Raw genomic sequence first — 12,638 nt, 5'->3', positions numbered from 1 at the left:
TGCTCAGGTGCAAATACAAGTTTCCTAACAGCAGCGTCTGAACCCAAAATATCTGCTCTTCAGGACAACAGTGATTGTGCTGATAAATGATAGCAGATGCTACTGATGATGGCTACACATTCCTTTAAGCCAGAAAAATACACCCTGTTCCACATCCAGATGGAATGAAGTGAAAGTTCGTCAGCCAAATTTCCTTGCCAGTACTCTGCATTCTACTGCTAGTTCATTTTGTTATGTGCATGAAAAATTAGGTTCTAAATCTGGTTTCAGGTGAAAGAAATGGGTAGACAGAAACAAGCACTACTGTGTTTTGGCTAAAAAATTTTGTTTTGTCTTTTAGAGGACATTTTTGCCAGTGTAGAGTTGAAAGACTGGATTGAGAGACGGAGGATAACACTGCTGTGAATATGAGCAAAAGAATGTTCACCTTGCATGTCTGAACATGTCCAGAAATTCAGACAGAAAAGTTTCTTAGCAATTTGTCAAAAATAATAATAATTTAAATAAATAAATATGTGTAAACTTACATTAACAAATATAGCAAAAAAACCTACTAAAAATTTAAAACTACTTCAATATGAATTCTCAAAAATGTCCAACAAAATTCAATGTACGTACACCTTGAAAACCACCAGTTACATTGAATTGCATGCATAACAGCACACACACACACACACACATACTCATCACACCACACATACTGCCAATGCACAACTCCGAAAGACTGCAATAATGTACCTGATTATTGTATAGCTGCAAATTTAGAGCCAATAAATTCTAACCTTTCTCTTAAAGATGTTTCCCCATGTTTAATTCTGGTGGTTTGGATGGTGAAGAGGTCACTAAACAAGCATATTATTTGTAAAGACTATGTGTTTTATGCTACAGTGAAAACCACAAAAAAATGTGTGATCTCGAATGGTCTAAATATGACAAGTATGACAGAACTATACATTCATGAGACTGGAAGAAGCATTTCTAAAGGTGTACAATCTGAATCATGTATGACAAATAAAACCTGAAAACTGCAAAGAGTACCAGAAATAAACTGTCCAATATTCCCCAGCTAATTCAGTGCCGTGTTCAGGGAGCTAAATCTACTATAAACACGCAGAGCTGTGTACAGTACATACAGAGAGGAAGTCAATACAGTGCAGCAGGACAGCTGAGATAATACACTCTCAGTAAGAATAAAAAAATAAGTTTTTTTTTGCAAATAAAAAAAGCTGCAGACCCTGTACTTTTTTTCTATAGCACTCAGAAATCAGTCCGGCAATTAAAGAAACATTTGGACTGTATTTTTATATGATAGCTTATTATTCCCGCTGGAGATTCGATTGACATTACTCAAGAAGAGTTTTTCAAACAGTTAGGCCCCACTCTGCAAAAAAAAAAACAACACATATTCTTTCTCAGTATATTTGTCTTGTTTCCCAGAATAAATATCTAAACATTCTTAAATAAAGACAAAAACGTTTTAGCAGCAAAATTACTAAATCGTTTCTGTAAAAAAATAAAAAAATTGGATTAACTTTTTTTCTTTTTTTCTTTTTCTCTTTTCTAACAGGACTTAAAATCTTAAGTCATTTTGATTCCCAAGTTAATGTATCTTGATTTAAGAATGTTTAGATATTTAAACTGGAAAGTGAGACAAAAAAAAACTGAGGAGTGTACGTGTGTGTTGAAAATCTGTAATATTAAATTGAATATTGAATAGTTTAGACCAGAACAGCATCTGGATTATGCAAAACCAAGCACCTTTGGTTTATGCAGGGTAATTAATCCATATCACTAAGATCAATTCTTAACATAGAGAATAGTTATATACACATCGAAAAAAAAAACCGGGAAAAAAAAACCTTTCCAACCAGGCCAAGTTCGTTTGCTGGTCTTAGATGGTCTTCTAGTCCAATATAGTTGGTCTGTTAAGAGGGGTTTTGAGCACTTGAGCGACCAGTTGTCCATCTTGACCAAGCTTGGAGACTATCTTAAACCAGCTAAAACCATCTTTAATCTAAAGTTTGCTGAAGGTAAAGAAACATTCTTAGTCTGGTTTAAGCAGGGTTTTGTTCTCCATGGTATCCAGAATTCCCCCTTGCATTGACTTGATAGTCTAAGTGCTACATCTGATACCAAGTAGGATAAAATTATGAGCGAGGGGTGAAATCAGGAGCAAAACCCTGATCGCACTCTGCAAGGTGAGTCTCTGGGATCTGATGAGAGAGACCGTGTCCCATCCCTGTATTGTCCTTTATCCAGTTGGTCCCAAGGGGAACCGGGGGTTGGTGGTTCCATTGGTGTAGGCAGGACAGCCACACCTCCTCCAAACTTCACAGTGGATTGCGTTTAAGTGCTGGACGTGTGGGTGGGAGATTCACCCCACTGGGATCCACAGCGAGCTCGTGGACAAGTACGGGGCCTACCCAGGAAGTCCAGAGTCTTGGGACGCTCAGGTAGGAAGCGCTAACATGGGCGTAGGTGGGAAGATCCAAGATTTGCAAGTCACTGCACAAACAGCATTACAGAAGGCACAAAATGAAAACAAATTATAGCTATGAACTGAATCAATTTATGTAAAATGAATTCAAACCACTTGTTGTGTTAATTTAAAGGGGGCATAGGATGCAAAATTCACTTTTACATGTTGTTTGAATACAAATGTGTCTTATCAGCGTATGTACACAACCACCCCACAATGATACAAATCCATTCACTTCTCTTTTTTTTTTAATCCCCCCAAAAACTTAAACAGTCTCAATTATCAAGTCATCCATCATACCGTCATACTGCTCAAGCCCCACCCAGGAACGCTAACGGTCTGTCCCGTATTTGTATATTTCTGCCCATCAGTCAGTTGTACGCTGTCCACCATTTTCTCCGTGCTTGAGCAGCTGTAGTGACAATAAATTTCTTGTAAGCAATGCAGGTGTTTTGTAGTTGAATGAAAGTGTGAACAAGAGTCAGATCCACTGAGGATGTAATGGATTAGTATATATATATATATATTATATTTGTATTTATTTATAATATATGAATTAATATGACAATTAATGAATCTAATTTTAAAAGACTTGTGATTTTGAAACAGTCAAAGTCCTAAAATATATATATATATATTTCTGTATTTTTGGCATGTTGGTTGCCACATGACTTTGACAACTATTTGAAACAAAAAAGTTAACAATTATTATTTTACAAATATTGAGGAATATTTTAATATGAATAAACAAGAAAGTTGCTTTTTTTCTGAATAAATATTAATGAAAGATGATGCCAAACTACCTAATAAGAGTTCATTTTTAAGAATGGCATTCTTCTATTGAGACTTATTCTTTATTATATCAGAACAGTACCAAGCCTATTTTTTTTATTAATATCCAGGCAAAAACATAAGCATCCTGTCATTGACCCAGAGGTTTGCATTAATTTCTCACCTGTTGTTTTGGAGGGTGTGGTAGGGGTGGGATTGTGGTTGTTAGGGAGCGGTGGGCACCCCATATTTATCGCGCCATCTGAAGGTGTACGATGAAGCCTGCAGGCAGCAATAGGCACAGAGGGCAAGTGTGTGGGCGTCAGAGACTGCCAAGGGTGGCATTTAAAGCTCTCCAGATGGGTTATAACCAGTGGGTTCAGTGGAGGTGGGGTCTGTCTAGGGAGCGGAGCAAGGGGCATAGGTGGATGTAGCACAAGCAGCTCTTCACTGTCAGAGTGCAGGAGAGAACGGGTTGAGTTACAATCAGACACAGATGAATGAGACAGGAGTGTGAGAGATGTGGGGAGAGGGGGAGGGCGACGGGGGCTTTCCCGTTTGAACAGTTTGCGCATGGGGGGACTGGCGCCATGACTTTGACCCCCGGTACGGTGAAACAACCCTTCCCATCGGGGACGTACACTCTCTTCCACACGCACCAGGTCCAATAGATTTTGACCTAAACTGACAGCAGCCAGAGCCGCCCCGCAGCTCAGCAACACCAGTTCTGATCTACGGCATCCACTGGGGCTCCGCCGTGTATAACTGGGGGAAACATCAGGATCCATTCCAGTTATGCCACACTCCATGCCGTAACTGTCCACAGTGGATCCATCCCTGTGGAACGGGATGCAGAGGTACGATTGGCCAGGGGAGTCAGCTGACTCTGAGTGGAAGCAGCAGTCCTCATTTTCTACAGAGACGGGTGGCGAGAGAAAGATTTCACAATGTTGCACCATAACCACCATAACTCACATCTTGTCAGTTACATGATGAAGTTTTTTGATTTATGTTTTTTTTCCCTTTGTTGTTTATATTATAATGTAAAAATATGTGACATTTCTGTGACATTTCTGCCTCATTAGATGAGCTTAAACTAGTCTATTATTAGTGAGATGACAGAAATGTCAAAATAATGAAAACATTTCATCAGCATGATGCAATGATGCCAACATAATGTCAGCGTCACAAATTTTCAATGTTATGTGATTGAAAGTATCCACTTAGGAGTGCATGGCCTTGTGACACAGAGTTGGGCAAAAATGTAAATTTTTCCAGAATCCACAGGTTGCAGAATTGGAATTTTAACTTGAATTACTGAATTTATTTGTGGATTATTTTTTCACAATAAGATCAATAAGATGCATTTAGAAAATTGACGTGTGAAGTCCAGTGCATCAGTATTATTGTGACTGCATCTAGGAGGTAGTGTAGGCAAAAATTACAAATGGAGATTCTAAAAAGAAAACATTCCGAATCCAAAAATCAAGTGTAATGTGATTGTTACCCGTCTCTGCCAGGCTGCACACGCCAGGAACAGCAGGACTGTGTCTGGGGGAACGTCGCAGGTTTGGAGCACTGCAGGAACGTTGCCGACTGTCCTCTTTAGGAGTCCTCAGACTGAGTGAGGAATACATGCTGTTATTGAATAAACATTTGATAAAGGTTTATGCTTTGTTTAGAAACACACATAAACGCACACCTCTCATCAGCGCTGTGTTCCCTTTGCGTTCTGCCTTTCTTACAAGTCTTCCTCTCCTCCTCTTCGTCATACTGGAATGCAGCAGCATTACGACCCCAGGCTTGACCTCCAACCCCAGGGGTCACTGTCAGCATGAAGGATGTTCTATATCAAGAACTTGGCCATATACAGACCCAAATATTCACAATTATATACACAAAATCAAACAGATCCATGAACACACTTACATTGGATTGCTCGGAGGCGTGGCAGAACAGAGGGGCTGTTTGGAGGGGTGGAGTTACTGCCCAAGAGACTCCACCTCCTGTCCAAAGAAGGAGAAGCTTGGACTGTAATCTTATGCTGGAAATCTGAAACATATACATACCATTATATAAACAAACATTCATATTACATAAACTTGCATTCAGGCAATTCCACAATACACTGTGAAAAACTCCAAGATAACAGACAAAGTGTGAGAAATGCTTCAATTACTGTAATTTATTTAAGAGCAAGGAGTATCAATAAAATAGTCAAAGTACTTAGTACTGCTATTTGTATGAATTCTTCATTTAATACTATGAAATATTAACCAGAGGGCAGGCTGATGCGGTTCCCATCACGCAGTTTGAGTCGACTGCACCTGAACTTTCCATGACGGTTTTGAACCTGTGGTTTCTCTTGGTACAGCTGGTGAATGATGACATTGAGCTCTCGCTCCAGAATGTGAATTTCTCTCTCTGCCAGTTCCTGTTCCCGCTGCCGTAAAGCCTCTTCCTGGTACTTCTGCTGTACAGCTGCACGACTCAGTTCTTCCTCCCAGGATCTCAACTCCTACAGCAAGACAGAGAAGTTGTGAGATCCAGCCTACTCATCATTGTGCTCTATGTAGTGTGTATAGTCTGCTAAATTCTTTTGGCACACATCCATTAAGGAGTTTAATGAGCATTACCACCACAACAGTAAATTGAACAGAGATTAGACTGCAAATAAAATGTTTACTCAATGTTTTGACTGCTGTGTCCTGATACTTTTTCTGATTAATATATTTCAAGATGAAATTAAAGTTCTTTTGCTACTTTTACTTAGTAAGTGTGAGTGATTTAAGAATTTTATTGAAAGAAATGAATACTTCCATGCATTAAATTTATGAAATATGTGACATAAAAGACAATGTTACAACAGATTTCAATCTCAAATAAATGCTTTCTAAATATCAAAGAATCTTAATTTATCACGGTTTCTACAAAAATTGTTAAGCAGCACAGGAATAAATTACATTTTAAAGTATAAGAAAACAGAAACTATTTGTTTAAACTGTAACAATATTTCCCAACATATGTGCTTTTACTGTATTTGTGATCAAATAAAAAGCAAACCTTTTTAAATCGCAAACTTTTGATAAGTATATGCTTTTTTATTTTAAAAATACAAAAGGTTTTCTTTGAGGCTTTGAGGCAAAGTGTTTGAATTATTCAGTAGTACAATGTATTTTTATAGTTTTATATATATAAAAAAAGTCAATGGTATGTCCTTATTTAGACAGCTTTTGAGAACACGTAAACCTTCTCTTTGGCTCTGAGCTGGCTGAACATCTCCTGAACCTCCAGCTTCCAGTCATCCTGCAGGGATTGGAAGGATTCTGCCGGCATTTCAAAGAAGCCCGACTCCTCGATAGCCGTCAGCTGGTCTAGAACACTGGTGAAGAGGGGTCTTGCATGAGGGTCCACATTCCAGCAGTCTACAGCAGGTGAGAAAAACAAACACTTCAGACTGACGGTCAGCTGAAAAGAACACCAGCTGAGCACTCAGAGATGGGGTGTGAGTGGGACAATGAGCCTTCTATATATTGTCTTCAAACTTATTCAATTTAAAAGAAAGTTCGAACAAAAATGAAAATTTTATGTTAACCTTAAGAGCTAAATTACTTCTATTTAGTATTACTTCATTATTAAAAAGTTTTTAAAATAAACTGTATATATATTTTATATAGTATTTAATTTTGTTCTATTTATTTATTTAACGTTGTAAAATATTAAGGCGTCCCAATACTACAAACAATGTCAAAATACTTTTTATGGTGAATTTCTGGCAAGCATAGCTGCCGGTTTTTGATACTTGTTATGCTGACTTGTCACTTTTGGAGGTCGAGTAAATGATGACAGTATTTTAATTTAGTTACATACAGTTCTTAAGTTAATATGTTACAGTAGAACTGTTGTATATGAGATTTTCATGCCTTCCATCAGCCGGGCAAATGGCTCAGGGCATGTGGAGGGGATCGGCAGGGACAGTTTGTTCATGGCCACACCATAAGCTACTGCCAGACCATCAATGCCACGAAATGGAACCTCTCCTGTCAGCAGCTCCCACAGCAAAACACCATAACTGAGAGAAAGAGACAGACAGACAGAGAGTTTGAAGTTTAAACAAAACTACTAATGTAATAAGCTGTCACCAACATTTTTTGTACAGTGACTAGCAGAATCCTATAAAAATGCAACACTATAAAATGGATGACAGGTATTGTGTTCCCAAGTAAACAGAAAAACTTGTATTAACATTTCAAAATGTGTCTTTGTAGTGTCATATTCTTTCAAAATGTAAAATATGTGCTTCAGTGGCAAACTGGGCAAAAAAGATTTGCCTTGTTGACAGTCTGAAAGAATCCTGATAGAAAAGACAGAAAGACATGAGCAACTGTTTGGTGAAAAAAAAAAGGTTTGGTACAGTTTGGCTATAAATGAACACTAAAAAACACTATAAATTATACATATACATATATATGTATAATTATATATATACATATATATATATATATATATATATATATATATATATATATATATATATATATATATATATATATATATATATATATTACTGTAGATTTAAACTTACAGTAACAGTAAATCAAACGGAGTACAACCAGCTGTTTCTGCAGCCACACAGACACAACAGACACATCACACCTTGTTAATGCAGGTAGAGAACAAAGTATCTAAAGAAGTTAAGAACCACAGTGCTTTGACACGTATCGAGAAGCTTTCTATTTATATCTCTTTACTATCCATCACTCCTCTTCTGTACTCTGTAATCAGAACTTGTGATGAGAAGCAAAATTCAGACACTAATAGCTAAGCACAGCACAGCACCAAAAACTGGGCTAATGACACCATTTGTTTGTTACCATGGTAACCAAAACCTTTATTGGACACTGCTATCTGAGACCTATAGTTTGATAAATAAAACTGTACTTTGGTTATACAAGTCGTGTTACAACTGTATGATTTTCTCCCTTTATATATATATTTATATAATACATATAATAAGGTGATTGTAAGGTAAACTGTGTGTGTGTTTGTATGTGTGTGTATACATACACATGCAAATTGTAAAAAAACAAATACTATATGGAAAAAAAAAAGATTTCATATAGTATTTATAGCAAATGACAGAAACTACAGACTAATCAAAAACTAATCTAATTTCATTGTATGGACATTTCATAAACAATATATGTTTTTGACGTTTATTTTAACCTTTATGACATTTCTGGAGAATATTCTCAAATGAATTGTGTTATTTTTTTTACACAGGGACAGTATAAGATGCTGAAGCCAAGATGGCTGCCATGTGGAATAACTTGCCTTTAGTATAGCTAGGTCACAAACACACACACAAACACACACACATTTCTTTGCACCTACCTCCAAACATCACTGCCCTTGGAGAAGGTAGAGGAGCGTATGACCTCAGGGGCCATCCAGGCATACGTCCCCGCCGCGCTCATCTTGGTGGTCCGATGCCATTCCCGAGCCAAACCGAAATCTGTCACCTTCAGAGTCTTGTTGCTCAGATCATCATTCTCCACACGCTCCAGAATCAGAACTGTGGGACGGAGTTAATGTCAATAGTGATGATGAAGTACATGAAACAGAGGTTTGGCATTTAAATGACAGCCAGCTTTGTATAAGAGCTGTCCACCAGAGTGGTGCTGAATTGGTCAAAGCCGTCACTGTAACAACTTCAGCAACTCTAAACCTCATTAGAACATTGTATTACATGAATGAAAAAGGTAATGAATTAAATCCAGTGATGGTTGGTTGAGTAGATTTACAGTTCAAATGCTTCTTTATGTACATCACAACTTGGATGTGACATTATGCGTGTTTTTGTCTAAGTTTGGGTTATTAAAATTAAATGACTTAGTTTTTCATAACACAGCCAATGAAAAGCTTATAGACTTATCTTTGAACTACATCATCCAATTGTCAGCAAGGTCCTATCCTAAACATAACTAAATGGCCTATGAGAGGCCAGGACATGCTTCGAGAGGCCAATCAAGTGGCAGGGAGTGAAGGTGAGAGCAAATCCTCTGTAAAATGCTTTGGGTTTACAGGATCCAATCAGACAAGTCAACTGCCAAACATAGGATTACAAACCACTTACACACATTTATAGAGCCAATACACCAGCCAAGCCCTCCAGCTACAAAAACACACACCAACACACACTCCTTCCATTAATACATTACAATACACAAACAACCACATACACATGAAAAAAGCAGACAATAAAACTGCTCCATGTTCCATGAGTTTTCAAATCTGGGGCCACAAAGGGGTGTTGGGGGAAATCTGAGAACAAAAAAAAAGGTTTTGCAAAATTATTATTATTATTTTTAAAGTTGTCAAAGTTACCATTTTAACTTTTGGTATTAATTATCTGAATATCTCAGAATTAAATGTTAACAAAATACTAATAATAATACATTTGAGATTATTTCTGTTTCATTCATTTTCATTTTACTTTTTAAACATTTATTGAAAACTTATTTAATTCCATTGAAAGTCCTAGTATACTAAATTTGAAAACAAATCGTTTTAAAGGTTCGTACATCTTACATTATTCTAATAGTGGGCAGAAAGAAAACGGAAATATATTTAAGATACACTATCAACTTAATATAAAATAAATACTCTGCTTTCTTTACATAAAATATATCAAAATATAAATTATATTATCCTATTAATTTATTTTAGAAACAAAATTTATTCTCTTTATAATATGTACAAATGTATATTTCTACTTGAATTTATATGGCTGCCATTATATTTTAGGAAGAGGGGCCCTAGAAAGGAGATTATAATAATTTTGGGCACTTGGCACTAAAACTTTTTAAAATGGCTGGCATAGGGTCTAATAATATCTTACTGTTGCTGGACTTGAGGTCTCTGTGAATGACGGGTACAATGGCCTGGCAGTGCAGGTACAGCATGGCATGTGCGATCTGTACCGCCCAGTCCACCAGTATGCTTGGAGGGATGCGTTTCCCAGCCAGGGCCCGGTTGAGCGGCCCACCACGTGCATATTCCATCACTAGGCAGAGGTTGGGCTCCTGCAGACAAACTCCCAGAAGGCCCATGATGTTAGGGTGTTTTAGCATGGCAAAGAGCTTGGCCTCCTGACGGACACTCTCCAGTGTCTGCGATATATCCTCATCGGGGTCCCGTTGAGCTGCTTTCACTGCCACCTCCTTCCCTTTCCAAATGGCACGGTACACTTTTCCAAAACCTCCTACCCCAATCATTTCCTCCAGCACCAGCTCACTGAAATCTATCTGAAGAACTGAAGAGAAAGAGAGAATATAGGTTAAAAACACTGCTACAGATGTGTCCTGTTTACTTTAAATAATTAATTGATAACACAAGGGCACTAAGATGATAACAGAGAGCATGAAAGGATGCAAAACATAACAGATATGCTTCTAAATCTCAAGCATAGAGCACAACACAAACACACATTAAATTTGCATAAAAATAATTAAAGGAAGACCCCTTATCAACAAACACACTATATGACCTAAAGTATGAGGAAAAACCTTGCCACCAATAAAATGTTTTACTAGTCTGGTGTGGCATACGAATCGAGATGTGCACTGCACTGAATAACGCTGGAATGAATTGGAATGAGACCCATCAATAAAAATCAGTGCCTGACTTGAATCTGAATGTGAGGAGGCTGCTGGAAAATCCTTATGAAGGGAACATTCACCCAAAATGAAAAATATTTTGAAAAATGTCTCAGGTTTTTTTTGTCGATACAGTGAAGTCAATGGGGCCCAATCCTGTTTTCAAAATATCTTATTTTGTGTTGCAAATAGATAAAAGTAAGTCATTCAGGTTTGGAGTAAATATGGGTCAGTAAATGATGACAAAATTATAATTTTAAGGTGAACTATTCCTTTAAGATTGTAGCAGTCTTTTGGAACATGACAGCTATTAGCTGATAGTCAATCTTTGACTAGATATCAGCTGGTTTTTGGAAAACAAGTGCTGATAAACCAGCTAAAGACCATTTTGGGACAGCCTGAAACCTGTTACCATGTCTAAGCTTGTTTGGTCTTAGTCTTCTAACATAGTCAGTTGACTGAATTTAGAGGGTTTTTTGGGACTTCTTAACTAGTCAGGTTGGGAGGCCAGAACTCCAATTTAGACATGATGGAAGATCAGCAAACTATCTTAGATTGGTTTAGGGATTTTTCCCCCCTCAGTAACGTTAGATGGAGAACATGTGCAGTACAAGCTGTGTTAATGTGGTTACTGATTAGTGTGGGGCACAACAACTAAACCCAATACATAAAGCATACTACGAAGGTAAATGTATTATATGTTTATGTAGTAGGCCTACATAGGTATAAGGTTACTTACAGTGTAACCGAGGCAACGAATAATCGCAATAGGCCTGCGGCGTGTCCCGAATCTTCTCCGAGATGTCGTTACTCACGTAGTTACTAGGGAAAATACCGACCCGGTCCCCGATCACACCTGTCCACCACCCCTCATCCCCGGACACCAGCGAGTCCTTGGACAGCACCTCTACCCGATCCCCCTTCCGCAGGCTGAGCTCATCCTCGGCGGTAGCTTCGTAATCGAACACAGCGGTCCAGTATCCGGCTCCGGACGGGGTCGCCACCGCCTCAGGGCCAATCCCGAGGAGACAAGCTCCCGGCCAGGGCTCTGCGGCTTCATCGCCGTCTTTGCTGTCCGGGTCGCCGCTGCTGTTAAAGGGGAAACTGAAAGCATCCATGCTGCCGATCCATAAGGGAGACCCGCCCCGGTTCAGCTCCTCACCTGTCGCAGGACTCAAGACCGGGCGCAAAGCCGCAGCATTAGTAGCAATTAATCCGAGAAACCTCTCGCCTCAACGAGCTCCAGACCTGCTGCACGTTAGATGATCATTAGATGATCTTTCGGTCCCGAACATAGGCCACATTTTGCTGTAATTGACTACAACAATGTCCCGCACCCCTCATCCTCTCCTGAGCCAGCATTCAACCCCTCCCAGTCCCAGCACGATTCCAGTGCGTTAACGAATTCCTGATTGCTGCGCTTTGATTGACGCAGTAGTGCATCAATCGTCTCTCCTCTTTATTAGACCCGCCCACTAAATCTCTATCACAGCAAATGCGGGAGAATCATTTCAGCACCACGGGGCTGGACAGCGCGCCGTCGCACTAGAAAAAGGTTGAGTCGAGAAGAAAGATCAATACATTTCTGACACAACAAATAGTCCAAAATACCGTTAGTAGCTTGTTTTAGCACATTTTCTTTGAAAGGGACAAGGAGATCAGTTTATAAAACTAGATTGGGGTTAGTTGTCACACATTTTCACCAGTGAATAGCTTTTTGTACATACTCT

General features: G+C 38.6%; 1 protein-coding gene across 1 annotated transcript; it reads right to left on the bottom strand.

Moving 5' to 3' along the window:
- Positions 1–2,722: 2,722 nt before the first annotated feature.
- On the bottom strand, positions 2,723–12,344 carry LOC113112491 (mitogen-activated protein kinase kinase kinase 9-like). Its single transcript, XM_026278120.1, has 11 exons — positions 11,648–12,344; positions 10,152–10,565; positions 8,645–8,825; positions 7,174–7,322; positions 6,500–6,675; positions 5,528–5,768; positions 5,180–5,302; positions 4,953–5,076; positions 4,758–4,870; positions 3,435–4,163; positions 2,723–2,891 (listed from the first exon to the last, which is right to left on the bottom strand). The coding sequence occupies exons 1-11, from the start codon at positions 12,024–12,026 to the stop codon at positions 2,851–2,853; spliced, it is 2,670 nt and encodes an 889-aa protein (XP_026133905.1). The 5' UTR covers positions 12,027–12,344; the 3' UTR covers positions 2,723–2,850.
- Positions 12,345–12,638: the final 294 nt, after the last annotated feature.

This window comes from Carassius auratus, chromosome 13 (assembly GCF_003368295.1).
Source record: "Carassius auratus strain Wakin chromosome 13, ASM336829v1, whole genome shotgun sequence".
In the NCBI taxonomy this organism is placed as follows: Eukaryota; Metazoa; Chordata; class Actinopteri; order Cypriniformes; family Cyprinidae; genus Carassius; species Carassius auratus.
Note: the sequence above shows the minus strand (reverse complement) of the source record. Positions and strands in the feature narration are given on the sequence as shown.